Consider the following 16,966-nt stretch of genomic DNA (forward strand, 5'->3'; position numbering starts at 1 on the left):
AAATAAAATGTCAAGATCAAAAACTAATCAATTCGCATTGTCACGCAATCAAATGACATTTCTTGTAAAACATCAAATGGTCAAAAGAAGTTCAATAAGCGGATCACAACAAGATGTTGTACAGAGAAGACAATTCCTTTTTGACAGCAGATAACTTAATGCATTAGTGAATACTTGAATTAATGAAATTTACCTATAGCCAAAATGTTTTTCTGCTAGACTGTTATGAGTGGATGTGGAGAAATTATATTATGCATAACTAATCCAAATCCACACACAACATCAGCGTTGAATTTGCTTTGTCATTTCATTCTATTTTGACTATGTTTAGTTTGTGTACCTCTGCTTTGTCACATGGGGACTAATTTGAGTATTACTGGTTCGGGTACAAGTGAAGGTGTTAAGCTATTGTAAGCAATACTGATGTGTACCAGCAAAAATTAATTTGTCATTCTATAAGTCCAACAATTAAAATACACAACTAACAAAATTCTAACAATAATATTAATGACAAAAGGTTGAAATAGCTAATAAAAGTTACACCCTTACTCGAACGGTTATTCGTGTTTGCTTGCTCGGTCCGTACGGCTGCGAATTTTGATAGTCAGATAGGAGTCATGGCAGTCTTTATATGTAGAGGCTCGGTAGTTGAGATAGGGAAGTGGAACAGGATCAGCTGATGATGGAGAAGGAGGCTCCATAGGTAGATGGAAAAGATGGAGGCTCCAGAGGAAGAGAGAGGAAAGCTCCACAGGCTGAGGAACGCGCCTCAGCAGGTCCTTCAGGAAGGAGAGATAGATAGATTGACCGCAGACAGAGAGACCCTGAGTCGTTGGAGCTGTTCTTTTTTTATAGATGTCTCTGTTACTCTGTGAGAAGGTGTGTAGGCGCTCAGGTTCTATTCTTTATGTTGCAGAGGGTTAGCAATTGAGTGAACTTGTCTTTAGTATGTCATGAGAGTACAATGATTGGAAATGATGACTAACTCGAACTGTCTTGGTCGTGTCTGTTACAGGTATGATATATTTTAATGGTTTCCTGGCATGCCAATTGATATCTCTTTTCTCATGAGCTACTTCCACAGGCGGTTTCTAAGCTGCTTGTAGATGAGTATAATATGATGACTGTATTTATTGTTGGTCTTTCAATGTATTAGGTGTCATGTTGATTGTAATATTGCATGTCTCTGATATTTAGTTGTTTCTCCATTATGCTATCTGCTTTTGCTAATACTGCTATACAACACGACAATCTATGTATTTGATTTAGAGGTACCACATAACTGGCCAGTACTAAAACCCATTCAAACTAGTTTTATAAATGTTGAAGTTAATTAATGTTTAAATTATATGATTTTTAATTGCTGCATAAAAATGGGTTTTCACTGTTCGGTACAGTTTCAACAAGAGTGGCCAAGGGTTTTTCTACCTAAAAAAGTTAAAAACGACTTTAAAGTTGCCTTTGCTCCCCCTTTGCCTAATGCTCATGTCAAAAAAACTAACAGCAAAATTGGCTATAATTATACATTTATACTCTCATTCTAATTAGTTTTCTAGTGAATAAACAACAGCAATCTTTGGGTTGGTACAGAACTTGTAGATTTTTACTTTGGTTTTGCTGTCATTAAAACTAGTCGGTTTAATATCATTAGAACTAGAACTAATTGAACATGTATATGTAGTAGAACATAGCATACAAATATTAGCGGAGTTGCGTACTCTTGCTATAAGCGAGCTGACAATCTTGCAATTGCAGAACCGCAGCAATTCGGAATTTTTATTGGATGATTTTTCTCAAGGACGAACACTAGTGCGACCTTTTTCCCTTAAGACATAAAGTAATTTAAAAAACAATTTTTTTCGGCATGGACCGAGAAGAAATCAGTGAAAAGATACGGGTAAGAGATTTTTAATGGTGAAAATTGCAATAATGCATTATGCTAGCGGTATCTATAATAATAATTTCTTCTTTATAGCTCGTACAGTATAAATTGTTGTTGAAGCATACTTTTACCTCTTTTAGGCTCTAATTCATATTTATTAGTTGCTTCATTACTCATCTAATATAGATATTCGTGCACCATACTGACATACTTAAATGTATGCATGCTGATAGGCAGAACTGAAAGACAAACTGTTTCGAATAGGTCCACCACATATCACTGTTAGAATAATTATCTATTTCATTTGCTTAGTAAAGAAAGAGATCTGGTGAACGTTTTCTTTATGCAATCTCTCTTATTACGTGCAACATATTTCAACATTTAAGTAGAATTTATCGGTTATTTATCAGTTCTCTTAGCGAAGAAAGGCATTTTAAACACTATTTGTCAGACTATTTATTCAATTTAAATGGCTAACTGTTGCTTTTTTCCCCTTTTTTGTTTTACTATTGTTGTATGGCCTACTTTAAAAAAACATTTCTATTCGTGAAATGACATAATTGCCAATAAAGTACTATATATATTTCTATTCATTACCTGATTTTAATGATAAGCCTATAAATATGCTGAGATTCAATACTGTGTTGTTTTACCATTTCAAGGGTAAGCAATTTATATTTCATACTTGTAAAAACAGCTAAAAAACAAACAAACATAAGAGGCAAAAGCAAAAAACGAGATTGTTACTATCGTAGCCGATCAAACAGAAGTCCATGGGGTTTACATAGAAACATGGATAGACAGTTGGTTACATCACATTTTCCCTCAATTTGCAAAGCTCTAACGATATGAGTATGCATGATAATACGGTGAAGGCTAGCAAGCGTTTAGGATCTACAAAATAATAATATCAGATTGATGATTTTCAGAATTTGTTTCAGGGTCAGATTGGTTCTTGGTTTAGTTTAGCTCATAGTCAGACAGGTAAGTAGGCATTTTCATCGACTTCCAGAGTCTGCTAACCACCGAACGTGAAGAAAAGTACCTTGTAGTAATTGTTTGATGTTGACCAAGGCCTTCTGCGACACTTTCTTCAGGTGCCTGAGTACCCGAGCGGACTTAGTTGGTCATTGAATGTTGACGGTTGCCCTCTGCACTTTGGATAGCAGCTTTTGGAGGTTTTGCATGGCCTAAATGCCAGGGTTGGCTCGGTTTAAACCAATGGTTTAAACCAGCCCGAAAAAAACCGGTTTTTATGGATTTTCGGTTTTTTCATTATTTTTTGTGAAAACATAATATTTTAAGCTCCTAGTGGTTCATGTGCGGTAGAAATGCAATTATATGTAATTATCAGCTGTTGAAGTTTATTTAGGATACAGTAATAAATTGATGGCAGAGTTCAAGTTGAAACTACATGAAATCCTAGCACAACAATGAATTAGTGAATTTTATTTTCAATTGGTTTTATCAAGTGATATGATGATCTCTTTACTGATGAAATATAAAAACCATGTGAAATATACTAATCCATTCATCGTCTCTAATAATGAATAAATACTTTCTCAAGTCTGGCCAGTGAGAAAGAATTACTTATAATTAGAAATTAAAACAATAAAATCCTTTGAGCAAAAGCTTCAAGTTTGCAAACTAATATTTCATTTATTGGGCACAAGCCAAAGTAGTTGGATTGTTAGAATTCAGTTTATCAAGTTTGTTGTGTTTTGAAAGGCAAAGGTTTTAAGGCAAAACGTAATAGGTGTGCTGTCGTAACGCGAGGTCACGCAGATAGGCTTAAAGCTCATGTAGCAAATTGTCCAGCTGAAAACACCAATTTAGACAGTGTTGCTAGTATTCAGGTGATAGAAGTTGAGTCATCTGCCACAGCCCCAAACACTAGCAATGCATCTGCATTATGCTCTGCACTACCACACGACTAGTCACTGGGATTAAAGTTTCTATTTATACATAGAGCTGTATGTAAAATATTCACTTTATGTGATAAGATTTCTGCTCTGTATTTCATCGATCATGTTTGATTTAAGACTCGTTCTGAAATTTCCATGTTTTCTCTCTTTTTTCCCATAACAACTACCACAGTACCATCTTTAACAGATGATTCCACATATGTATGTTCAATACTCAATCATGCAGCTATAGTAAGTGATGTTAATTAGACTTAAAATTGTAAAAAACTTGGTAAAATTATAAAAACCAGTTTAAACCATAAAAACCGGTTTTAACAAAAAAAACCATGGTTTTTTCCAACCTTGCTAAATACTGATCTTTTGGTATTGACCTTGGCCTTGACCCCAAGGAAAAGAGCTTGAAGCGCTTCGTTGTGACTCCTAGTGTCTGGACCATTAACAAGGATATCGTTCAGGTGGCAAACTACGCTTTCGATTCTACTAATCACTTGTGACATAGCCCTCGGATAAATCTTCAGGGTGTTGGTGATACCGAAAGATGAAACAGTAGCGTCCAAATGGTGATAGAAAAGTTGTCACCTTCCAGAACTCTACTTCAATTAATCTGCCAGAAGTCGCTGCTGGTGCCAAAATTGGAAAACATCCTGCTATTTGTTAGTCTGCTCAGACTCTTTTGGACTATGGCTATAGTGTGGCCTTCTCTGCACTCCTCAGCCCGGGAGTTCGACAAATTTTTCCATCCTTTGAAGGTTTGAGTATGGTGACTAGTCCACTGCAAAACTCTGTCGATTATGTTATCAGTAATATGATGCCTTCTCAAACCATTTCATCCGGTTTCTGCTTTCTTTATCTTGTAATGGATGTTGTATGCTCCAAGGTGTGTAAATACAGTTTGGACTTGGGTCCGATTTCTAAAAAATTTCATGTGTATTTGAGCAATCCTAAGCCACAAAAGAACTGGGATACTTCAACTGAATATCATTGTTGACCTCACTGATGTTTTTCGCATTGCAGATAATCAGTCCCAACTTTGAGCATGCTCTATGGCTGAGAAGTGTTGCGTTGATTCCTGATGACAAAGGCCACCTCTGTGTGCGTCTTTCCATTATAGCTAAAATCACTTTGGAACACACTCAGAACTTTTCTTCTTGGACCAAAAAGCTTTTCAGAATATGTAGATAGTGGTGCGTGTTTTATTTATTGCTCAGCATTACTGATTATAGTTCAATCTGTTCCAGCGTCAGGTTTGAACGTACATTTGTTCTAATTGACTGAGACTTCTGCTTTCTATTTATTGATCTCACCAATCCCCAGCTTTCCAGTAAAAAGAAAATCATCCTCGGAATTTAAGTCTTATTCTCTGGGTTTTTTAACTTATGTTTTCCACTTTTCAGTTCCGGCAGCATGCCTGAAAGTGCTCTATTTCTATGCAGTTTTGGCACTCAGCGTCCTTGGCAAGATGTTGATCTTGAAGGTATGAGCCTCTCCTGCATCTCCCGCGTGCAGTTGAGGTCTTATCTTTTCCGTGAAGTTTTTCCTTTGAAAGCATTGGCACCTCACCTTCACCGCTGTAGCTCACAGAAGCATGCCTTTTAGCTGATCTACGGGTCATCTATTGAATCTACCATCTGATGAACAGCTCAGATAACTAACTTATGACAAGAATGACCAAGTTCATCCACACAGAACTGTTCAAGAGTTTTAAAAATCGAATCACAAGACTTGTCATTCACATATTCAGCAGACAATTACACAATTTTAGCGGCCTCTGCTCTAGAAGTGTATTTTAGCAGACCTTGTTTGATACTCTTCTTCCTCATCCAATAGTTTACATAATAAAAAGGGCCTGCCATCTAGCATTTTTAGCAATTTTTAGCAAATCGTCATCTAGCATTAACTCAAGCGATTTGAATATTATGGCTAGGTTTTGCCGTTTTTACTACTGCCAGTCGCTGGAAGTTAGCTAAAATATGAGCCTCAGGTTTTCCTTCTTCATTATCGGAATCAGTGTTGATCAAACACAGCTCAACTACTACCGCCATGTGTTGTCTCACCATTTGAAGGGCAAGAAATTTATATTTCACATTTGTAAAAACATTCTCAGACAGACAGACAACATTGGAGAAAAGCTTTTAATATCACTGAAGTGAGTTAAACAGAAGTACACATGGTTTACACAGAAATTTTGATATCTATCAGGTTACATCACAAACACTAAAGTCCTATTTTAGATTTGGAAATATACAGTAAAACGAGAACAGGCCTACCAACTTTTAGTTGCCGATTCTCATTAAGACTGGAGTAATCCACTCAATATCAATGCAAATATAATGTTTATTTAAATATAAACAAGATGATGCTGTAGACGTAAAATAACTGTGCAACTCCTAGCTGATTTCATTGCCAAGATTTAGTCAAGAGTGAAGACACTTGGCTGTTGTTCATCTTGTGATTGTTCGTACACTAAACAATTATTCAAAGAAATAAAAAGTAAGCTGTAATTTCACATTGTTTTTTCTATTGAAAACTAGATTTAAACTACAGACATTGTTGACTTAGTTACTTGTCTCTCACAGGTTACGTAGGTGAATGCATGAGTGAAAGAATGGAAGAAGTATGACAATCAATACAGACGGTTCCCTACTTACAAACATTCGAGTTACGAACAACGGTAGATACGAACAGGTCTGCGCGTAGGCACTACTCAGAAGCACCACCTAGCATCCACCTTTCTCTGCCCAGTTTGTTGCAGTGCATAGGTGCGTGAACGTATCTCCAGTGCGCAGAGAACTTTTTTATTTTTACTGTACGTATTGTAAAGGGATTTGCCGGCCTTTACTTGACACGATCTAGATTAATAAATAAAGAGAAGAGAGTGCGTGTAGTTTCATTCAGCTTTTAATTAGCGAAGGAAATTTCACTAGCCGAGGAGCCCACGGCTATCTGCTCTGCTCAACTAAATGAGCGCACTCCTTTATATACAATAATATTAACCGTTCCGGCTAACGGCAAACGGTAAGAACACCGGCTAACAAGGTGAATAAATAGGACCGCTAGTGCGTTGGTATGACAACAATATAAGTGACAATACGTGATAGTGTTATGACGGTATATCAGATATAACAATAGCATAACGAGTGAAACAACGATATAATAAACGGACAACACATACAAAAAAATAAGACAACAATGATAAGTGATAGCATAGCGATTAAAACAACAATATAATAAAAAAGACAAGACATACAATAGATAAGAAATGCAGTGTCATGGCCCGGCGTCTACCAAAGTATTATTTCCATTTTATTAAATATTTTTTTCAGTACAAACCAATACAGGTTAATTATACAAGCCTTAAACATGCTTATATAAACCTTCAATATACTTATATAGGCCTTAAACATAAATTATAATACAAAATATACCACTGAAGCAACTTACGAACAAATTCACCTTACGAACAATCGTTCGGAACGTAACTCATTCGTAGGTTGGGAACCGTCTGTATTACTTTCTACTAATCTCTCTCATCGTTCATGGTTTTCATCTATAGTCTCTATAATGACTGTTACAGTTAGTCTAGTCCGGTTAGTTTAGCTGTTCAAGCTTTTTTCTGCTCCACATTCTGGAAGCTTTATTTATTTATAGGTCATCGCATACCACTTCATTTAGGGTGTAACAGAACTGTATAGAGCGTATTTCCTTTTTATACTACATTATAATCAACAGCAGTTGTTCAAACCGTCAAACCTTGCTTTTTTGTAGCAAGCCATAAAGGCCAAACTGACAGAGATGGGTAGTTATATTGGTAAGTCTATTTTAAACAATCAAGTTTGGTATTCCTGTTACTCACTTAATATAGGCAGACGTGAGTCCTCAGTTCCTCTGGACCAACTTGTTCTCCATATATGTATATATGTGCAAGCTGTTATTCATGACATTTATATACATATATACACATATACATGTGTCATTTATAGTGGCCTTTGATGAGAGAAGATCTATATCTGCTTGAAACAAATTTGTAGCAATTAGCTAACAGCTAAGTTCTCTTTATATTTTTGTGTATATCATATATGTATATCATATAAATCTCAAAGTTTGTCATCTGATAGCTGTTCAGCTATAGTCATTAAATTCTAGGAATGAAAGATCTGTTTCGTTCCTAGATTATAACTCACGAAGATTGCAACTGCAAGAGTTTAAACGTGTGCACTTAACCACAAGGCTAAGCTGTTCTTATCATTCCCCTCGCTCTTACCATATATATACTCTGCATAATTCTTGCGATTGCATACGCTAGATGTGCACTTTTTTATTAATTAATATTACTTTACACATTTGTTATTTCTTAACATTTGTGAAAAGTCAATTTTTTGTTACCATTCCCAATTTTTTAATTTGTAATTTTCAAATGTGCCATTCGGATTTTGCCATTACACTCCTATTTCTGATTTTTCCTAAGGTTCAAATGCTAAATCTGTAAAGGCTAAATATATTTCATGGGACAATTGTATGATCTCAAGTAGGAATAGCCTCTACATTCTCTCTCTATTCGGTCAGACAAAGTACCAGACAAATACAGTCCGATATCTCATTTTTACATTTGTACCAGTATCAAGAGGTATCAGTATTGTCGTATTCAAAGTTTTGATGGATAGCTTCTGCTGCAACAATAACTTTTTTACACATACTTCTATGCAATTATTGTTATTCTTAATTCAACATATTCAGGATTTTTATTTTATTTTCTCAGTTCGTATTAGTTGTATCGTTGCCATATCATTTTTCATTGTAATTGTAGCGAAACAGACTTTATTTAGATACCACTTTAACTAATTATTTTACATTGAAACACTTTTACAGTTGTTTTATTTTTTTTTCTCCATTTATTTGACCTGCAAAAAACATTTTTCTCATGATATGAAGTTGGAAAGTTACAGTTGTTTGACAAAGTTTAAAAACCTTTACAGTTTTTTTATTTTCTCTCTTAATTTATTTAAACTGCACATAACACTTTGCTCATGTTATGAAGTTTGAAAGTTGGAATGGTAACTCTGTTTTTGTAACTAATTTTTTTTTTGAAGACCTTTTTATTACCAGGCAATACCGAGCATTCAACTAGTATATATATACAGTGAAACTCGGATAACTCGCCCTCGGATAACTCGAAAACACGGTTAACTCAACGTATTTGTTTGGTTCGTTCCCACGTAATGATAAATTGCTTTAGATAACTCGACCGAAACTCCGTTCACTAGAACAGTTTTTGCCGAACGGCTACCGAGACGGTTGTTACTATCGCTTTAGAATATCACTTTATTCCAAGCCATAGAGATAAACATCGACTTTTAGTAGTTCTTAGGCCTCGTTATTACCAACATCGGCAAAATATTTTTCATTAACGACTTTTCTAAAGATTTGCTAAAATCAAATTTTACCAAACATCCGCTTAGTGATAACCCTCTGAAATTCCCCTCTGAAAATTCGGATAAATTTAAAGTAAAATCGGCAAAATTGATAATGGGTTTTTAATAGTAAAGCAGTTTTGTAATAACTGACTTACTGCAAAATTGATCTTGGTTAAAAAGCTCGGTAGAAAAATACGTATGTATTTTTTCTGAGCGTTTTAACCGCGATCAAGTTTTGCCAATTTTAATCTGCGAACGTCCTGGCAGTCACATCACCTAAAACAACAAACAAATCTCAAGCGATAGAAAAATATTTATACTTTCTGATTAAAATATTTAAAACTTCACACGAGAGACCCTTTAACTTGCAACAAGCAATCTATGCTTTTGATTTATATATAGTTTGTATATGTACATGTATCTACTAATAAATAAATACATGGACTTGTGAGGGTGCTCTGATAACTTGAACGCTCTAATAACTCGAACACTTTTACTCGGTCCCTTGAAGTTTGAGTTATCCGAGTTTCACTGTATATATGTCATTAGCACATACAAATATATACATGTAGATGAATATAGGCGAACAGATACAAACGTATATACCTAATATTTATATAAAACAAGACAGTTTTTATATTACTAAAAGTTCTCATGGCAAATACAAAGCTGTGTCACGCTTGGCACTTGACGGGCTGTGATTGATCAATCGCAACTGGGTGGGTGGGAACAGCGTTATATCTGCCATTAGCAATTTTAGTCACATGAAAAACTCTTATTTTAATGTTTAAATATGGCTGCCATATAATGTTGCTACCTTGTTTAAATATGACTACCATATTGTTAGATTCTGCACTGTTGCTTTTCACTCGACTCCAATTCAAAGTGACTTGCTTGCATGTTGTAGATGATGAATTGCCTGATTATATAATGGTTATGATAGCGAATAAAAGAGATATATCGCAGATGTCTTCCGACCTTGACCTTTTCTTAGCTGAAAACTCTAAGCCGTTCACTCAGTGGTAAGTATAATAGAAAATCCTAGCTGTGTATTAATGGTGCATTAATTAGCTGAATTAAGATTAATCCTGAATTAAGATTAATTAATCCTAGCTGAATTAAGATGGTGTAGAACAGTCTGTTAGCTTATGGGTGTATGCTAACGGGGTATATGCTAACGGGGTATATGCTAACGGGGTATATGCTAACGGGGTATATGCTAACGGGGTATATGCTAACGGGGCATATGCTAACGGGGTATATGCTAACGGGGTATATGCTAACGGGGTATATGCTAACGGGGTAAATGCTAACGGGGTATATGGTAACGAGGTAGATGCTAACGGGGTATATGCTAACGGGGTATATGCTAACGGAGTATATGCTAATGGAGTATATGCTAACAGGGTATATGCTAACAGGGTATATGATAACAGGGTAGATGCTACCAGTGTATATGCTAACAGGGTATACGCTAACAGAGTATACGCTAACAGGGAATACGCTAACAGGGTATACGCTAACAGGGTAGACGCTAACAGGGTGTATGCTAACAGGGCATATGCTAACAGGGTAGATGCTAACAGGGTATATGCTAACAGGGTATACGCTAACAGGGTATACGCTAACAGGTATACGCTAACAGGGTGTATGCTAACAGGGCATATGCTAACAGGGTAGATGCTAACAGGGTATATGCTAACAGGGTATACGCTAACAGGGTATATGCGGCTAACTTTTACATTCAAACCTCTTTATATGAAGTTGGTCTCTTTTGATATTTTTTTCGTTCAGTCGTGACATACGCGCTTGATGTGTTCTGAAACTGAGCACGTGTAGATTCTCATATTTTAAAGTGATATTTCCTATATAAAATAACTATGTGTAGATACGAATTAATCCATTCCCATACGAAAAAAAAACCACCTAAAACAAGGTCTTACAATGGAAAAATGTTTTTAGTTGTTGTAATTCAGTACCTGTGCTCACAAAGTAAGAAATACTTATTTAGTGGTTATGATCTGCTGATCAGCCATAGAATGTAACATTACTGTGTGCAGTACTGTATGGAGGAGTTCTTACCTTTGAGACAGGCGTAGTGGCTAACGGTGGTGTGAGACAGACTTGACAGCAACGCATTCGGTACACTAGACTTGTGTGACGTGAGGTAATATTACATAAATTTAGAATTTAACTTAAATTAATTTAGCTTACTAAACACACACTTAAAGCTATGTAATCCAACTACTTGGAAGCTAAGTTTGGTTGTTAATCTTTTATTTAACTTTAATTTTGTCTTTGTTTTAATTTTTTTGTCTGTTTCTGGTTTGACACTTTTTGTCTCGCTTTTACGGTAACTTTTGGCCGGCCTTTTTAAAAATCTTTCAAATTGATTTGACAGACAAAACCGAGTGATGCTGTTCTCCAAAGCGGCCTTTTGCATACTTGGCTACTTATTGACCGCATCAAGAACCGACTCTTATGCTTGTATCTCAAAGCTATCTCGCTTCTCAAAGCAAAAACGCTCAAAATTTTGCTTGTATCTCAATTTTCTCGTATGTTGGGGTACTCGTAGGTCGAGGTATGACTGTATGTCGAAAGTTAGAATTTATTCAAGACCTCAAAAAGGAATACTTTAAATAATTACAGTAATACTTCAACTTACGAGTGCTCCAACGTACGAGAAATGTGAGATACGAGCCAGCTTTTAAGCAAGTTTTAGCACTAACATACGAGCCATGTTTGAGATACGAGCACGTGAGTCAGTTGCCAAGTATGCCGGAGGTGTTTTATGAGAACAGCATCACTCTGTATTTTTCAACTGCTCAGGTTATACTTTTGTACCGTGTTTGTTTTGTGCATGATTTTCAGTGCAGAATTATGTGAATTAAAAGTACTGTGCGTAGACCGAAAGTTTGCCAGTAAAATGAAAGATGAAATGCAAAGAAAAAGCAAATGATAACAATTGATATTAAACGGAAAACTATTGAAAAATATGTGAAATGTGTATGCGTGATTGAGCTAGCTCAGCAATATGACAGAAATACATCCACAATTATCAAACAGAAGGATTATATTCAGGGCATTTATTTAGTTCGCAAAAGGACTAACCATAGTCTCTAAACGGCGCAGCGATCTTCACGACCGCTGGTGGAGAGACTGCTCAGGAATTGGATAAAAGATAAACAATTGGCCAGTGACAGCGTAACTGAAACGATGCAATGTGAAAAGGCCGGTGCTATATATCAAAACTATAAACATTCGGACAAGTTGGCTAGTGGTCGTACATTAACCGTTTGTGACGACACATGTGTTCGTCCTATTTGCAACATGTTGAAAGGGCGACAAAGGCAAATGTCCTTATATAGGTTTATCTTAAAACGGCCGGCTAGTCGTGAAAGCGAAACAAAGGAAAAATTAGCTAATCAGCGAGAAACTTCAAACTATGAACGCCGAAGAAATTTTAATTACGTCAAGTTAAAAATGAAAGTTTGCTTTTAGGTTTGCTTCTACGTTTGTCTTTTAAAACATTGATAAAATTCAAATTTATCAAAGTCAACTGTTGTAATGAAGGATAACTCTCTATAACTCCCTAGGATATCTCCCTCTGATCCTCTCTGGCAAATGCTAGCGTTAGCCGCAATTGTATGTATTTAACTTTACATTTTAATTAATCACATTTCCTTGCATTATTTTTAATTTGTTGCTTTTTAAAAGCTTGTGGTAAGTTAGGACAATAACCAACATGTTCTTTCTATTACGATATCTTGTTTTGAGTGTTTTATTTGCATTTTTTAAAGTATGGAAACCAATCAATATATATTTAATTGTTCTATATATAAATTAATTGCACCAACATGCGAGTAAATTAACATACAAGCTCAGTCTCGGAACGCATTAAGCTCGCAAGTCGAAGTATGACTGTACATATAACCTTAAACCAAACATTTGACATGGCGCTCTATTTTTCAACCTTCTCTAGTGATGGTCAATTGGAAATGGCGTTCAAATAGAGGCTGACGTTCAAATAGAGGCTAGCATTCAAATAGAGGCTGGCGTTCAAATAAAGGCTGGCGTTGTGTTTTTCAAATGGCTCGCCCGCTCCTTTATGGACGAAGCGATTGTTGCCTATATTTTGCCCTTTTTTCTGGTGGAGCGATATTAAACCTTTTGGATGCAATAAATCTGCCAACTTACCTCTAACTTGTTAAAGATCTTTAAATGCAATATGCATTGGGAAGCCAAGAGATATCTATACCAGTTGTTATAATTTATTGCTTGCAACTAATCTGCGATGATATTATAGCCTGTGCCTTGCTTTGCGATTTGTTAGAGCTTTTAACTTTTTATTTCATCCTAAATTTGAAGGCATATTTTTTATGTTATATCTATATTTAGCAATGTTGAATAAAAGCTCATTGCACTCATTGATATGTTTGCTACAGTTTGCAGCCAAAACTACCTTTTTATGTGCAATAGAAGAAGAGTTACGAGCGTCAATTCATTGTATGCGATGTTAAGATAACCGCAAGGATGATATTAAATAATATGCTATAAATCTACATATTTATAAGTTATATAATGATAATCGATCAAATGCTACAAATATATATACATATATGCATGTATATTCATGAAAAAGTGAAATAAATGAACCATACTTATAATACATGCAAAAACAAAAATTAATGCTTTTAAAACAAAAATATTTGCATAATTTGCTCGAATAGCTGCGTTCCTATTGTTACTTTCGATGGAACAAGCTTCTTCCGGTTGTCCAATACCTTCCTCAATGTCTTCTGACCGCACCTCTTCTTCTGCTCTGCTGAACTAGTCGATATTAGCAACTCTTCTTCTGCTCTGCTGAACTAGTCGATATTAGCACCTCTTCTTCTGCTCTGCTGAACTAGTCGATATTAGCAACTCTTCTTCTGCTCTGCTGAACTAGTCGATATTAGCAACTCTTCTACTGCTCTGCTGAACTAGTCGATATTAGCAACTCTTCTTCTGCTCTGCTGAACTAGTCGATATTAGCAACTCTTCTTCTGCTCTGCTGAACTAGTCGATATTAGCAACTCTTCTTCTGCTCTGCTGAACTAGTCGATATTAGCAACTCTTCTGCTCTGCTGAACTAGTCGATATTAGCAACTCTTCTTCTGCTCTGCTGAACTAGTCGATATTAGCAACTCTTCTTCTGCTCTGCTGAACTAGTCGATATTAGCAACTCTTCTTCTGCTCTGCTGAACTAGTCGATATTAGCATCTCTTCTTCTGCTCTGCTGAACTAGTCGATATTGGCAACTCTTCTTCTGCTCTGCTGAACTAGTCGATATTAGCAACTCTTCTTCTGCTCTGCTGAACTAGTCGATATTAGCAACTCTTCTTCTGTTCTGCTGAACTAGTCGATATTAGCAACCCTTCTTCTGCTCTGCTGAACTAGTCGATATTAGCAACTCTTCTTCTGCTCTGCTGAACTAGTCGATATTAGCAACTCTTCTTCTGCTCTGCTGAACTAGTCGATATTAGCAACTCTTCTTCTGCTCTGCTGAACTAGTCGATATTAGCATCTCTTCTTCTGCTCTGCTGAACTAGTCGATATTAGCAACTCTTCTTCTGCTCTGCTGAACTAGTCGATATTAGCATCTCTTCTGCTCTGCTGAACTAGTCGATATTAGCAACTCTTCTTCTGCTCTGCTGAACTAGTCGATATTAGCAACTCTTCTTCTGCTCTGCTGAACTAGTCGATATTAGCAACTCTTCTTCTGCTCTGCTGAACTAGTCGATATTAGCAACTCTTCTTCTGCTCTGCTGAACTAGTCGATATTAGCAACTCTTCTTCTGCTCTGCTGAACTAGTCGATATTAGCAACACTTCTTCTGCTCTGCTGAACTAGTCGATATTAGCAACTCTTCTTCTGCTCTGCTGAACTAGTCGATATTAGCAATTCTTCTGCTCTGCTGAACTAGTCGATATTAGCATCTCTTCTTCTGCTCTGCTGAACTAGTCGATATTAGCAACTCTTCTTCTGCTCTGCTGAACTAGTCGATATTAGCATTCAAACAATTTTTTTGGAGAGCAAAACCTTTACGCGTTGCATTTAGCACAAAGTAATGCCTAAAAGTTTTGCTCGCTAAACATTAGCTTCACCATAAAACTAGTCGTTGATCTACCATCATAAATGTAAACAATTTTTTATATACATGTACATTTAAGTATCAAGACCGCATAAAATAAGAACTGCTATAAGCCTGAAGCAGTTATTAATTATTTTTATATCGTTGCTTTCAAAGTTTTAACGAAAAGCTTTGAAATTGGACAACGAGAAAATTAATTGTTATTGATGTAAACAATTCATTATTAATATGATTTTGTGGACACTTTTCAACTGATCGATTGATATTATGGGCTCGTAAAAATCAATTAGTGCAGGTAGCATTCAAATAAAAGTGGCGTTCAGTTAGAGGTTTTACGGTATGTAAAAAGCTAAATCAAAAATATAAATAGTATGTAGAAACTAGATTAGCAAAGCAATAAACAGTAAAAAAAATTTTTATCATTACATTTAGCTTTAACTAAACTTTAATAACTTTTATTATGAAGCATGATTCATGCTGCAGCGGGTACTGTTGTTCACCTCAGGTTGGACAATCTGCTCACTCGTCTCCAGTCTGTCACCAAATCAGTCACTGCTGCTTCCAAGCCTCATTCCCAGATACCCGACACAGACTTGGAGGGTTTGGAGTCTTCAAAGGAGGCAGTAAAATCTGAGAGTGGAGATGAAGCAGCTGATGACTCCGCCCTCCTCACACTACACGCGCAGGAAGATGGTATACAAGTTTATTCGATTTGAAATTGCATTAAGCCAGTATATTAGAGCTAGAGTAAAATTGAGAGAATAAAAAAGATGATATTAAATAAGATTCATTTGATGAATTTGGATGAGCTGAAATTGATTAGATGAAGTTGGATGAGCTGATATTGACCAGATGAAGTTGGATGAGTTGAGATTGATTAGATGAAGTTGGATGAGTTGAGATTGATTAGATGATGTTGGATGAGTTGGGATTGATTAGATGAAGTTGGATGAGTTGAGATTGATTAGAGGAAGTTTGATGAGTTGAGATTGATTAGATGAAGTTGGATGAGTTGAGATTGATTAGATGATGTTGGATGAGTTGTGATTGATTAGATGAAGTTGGATGAGTTGAGATTGATTAGATGAAGTTGGATGAGTTGAGATTGATTAGATGAAGTTGGATGAGTTGAGATTGATTAGATGAAGTTGGATGAGTTGAGATTGATTAGATGAAGTTGGATGAGTTGAGATTGGTTAGATGAAGTTGGATGAGTTGAGATTGATTAGATGAAGTTGGATGAGTTGATATTGATTAGATGATGTTGGATGAGTTGAGATTGATTAGATGAAGTTGGATGAGTTGATATTGATTAGATGATGTTGGATGAGTTGAGATTGGTTAGATGAAGTTGGATGAGTTGAGATTGATTAGATGAAGTTGGATGAGTTGATATTGATTAGATGATGTTGGATGAGTTGATATTGATTAGATGAAGTTGGATGAGTTGATATTGATTAGATGATGTTGGATGAGTTGAGATTGATTAGATGAAGTTGGATGAGTTGAGATTGATTAGATGAAGTTGGATGAGTTGAGATTGGTTAGATGAAGTTGGATGAGTTGAGATTGATTAGATGAAGTTGGATGAGTTGATATTGATTAGATGATGTTG

The 16,966-nt window shown here is 35.9% G+C and overlaps 1 protein-coding gene across 3 annotated transcripts in view; it reads left to right on the forward strand.

Moving 5' to 3' along the window:
- Positions 1 to 1,806: 1,806 nt before the first annotated feature.
- LOC137396305 (zinc finger CCCH domain-containing protein 14-like) overlaps positions 1,807 to 16,966 on the forward strand; it is a 41,052-nt gene continuing 25,892 nt past the window's right edge. For 2 of the 3 annotated variants that reach the window (XM_068082519.1, XM_068082520.1), the window contains exons 1-4: positions 1,807 to 1,897; positions 7,573 to 7,615; positions 10,126 to 10,240; positions 15,857 to 16,044. In XM_068082519.1, the coding sequence (XP_067938620.1) occupies positions 1,865 to 1,897; positions 7,573 to 7,615; positions 10,126 to 10,240; positions 15,857 to 16,044 (379 nt within the window). In that variant the 5' untranslated portion in view covers positions 1,807 to 1,864. Of the gene's footprint in view, positions 1,898 to 6,484; positions 6,567 to 7,572; positions 7,616 to 10,125; positions 10,241 to 15,856; positions 16,045 to 16,966 lie in introns of those variants that run through there. The other variant, XM_068082521.1, reaches the window with a different exon arrangement.

Source organism: Watersipora subatra, chromosome 5 (genome assembly GCF_963576615.1).
Source record: "Watersipora subatra chromosome 5, tzWatSuba1.1, whole genome shotgun sequence".
Lineage (NCBI taxonomy): Eukaryota > Metazoa > Bryozoa > Gymnolaemata > Cheilostomatida > Watersiporidae > Watersipora > Watersipora subatra.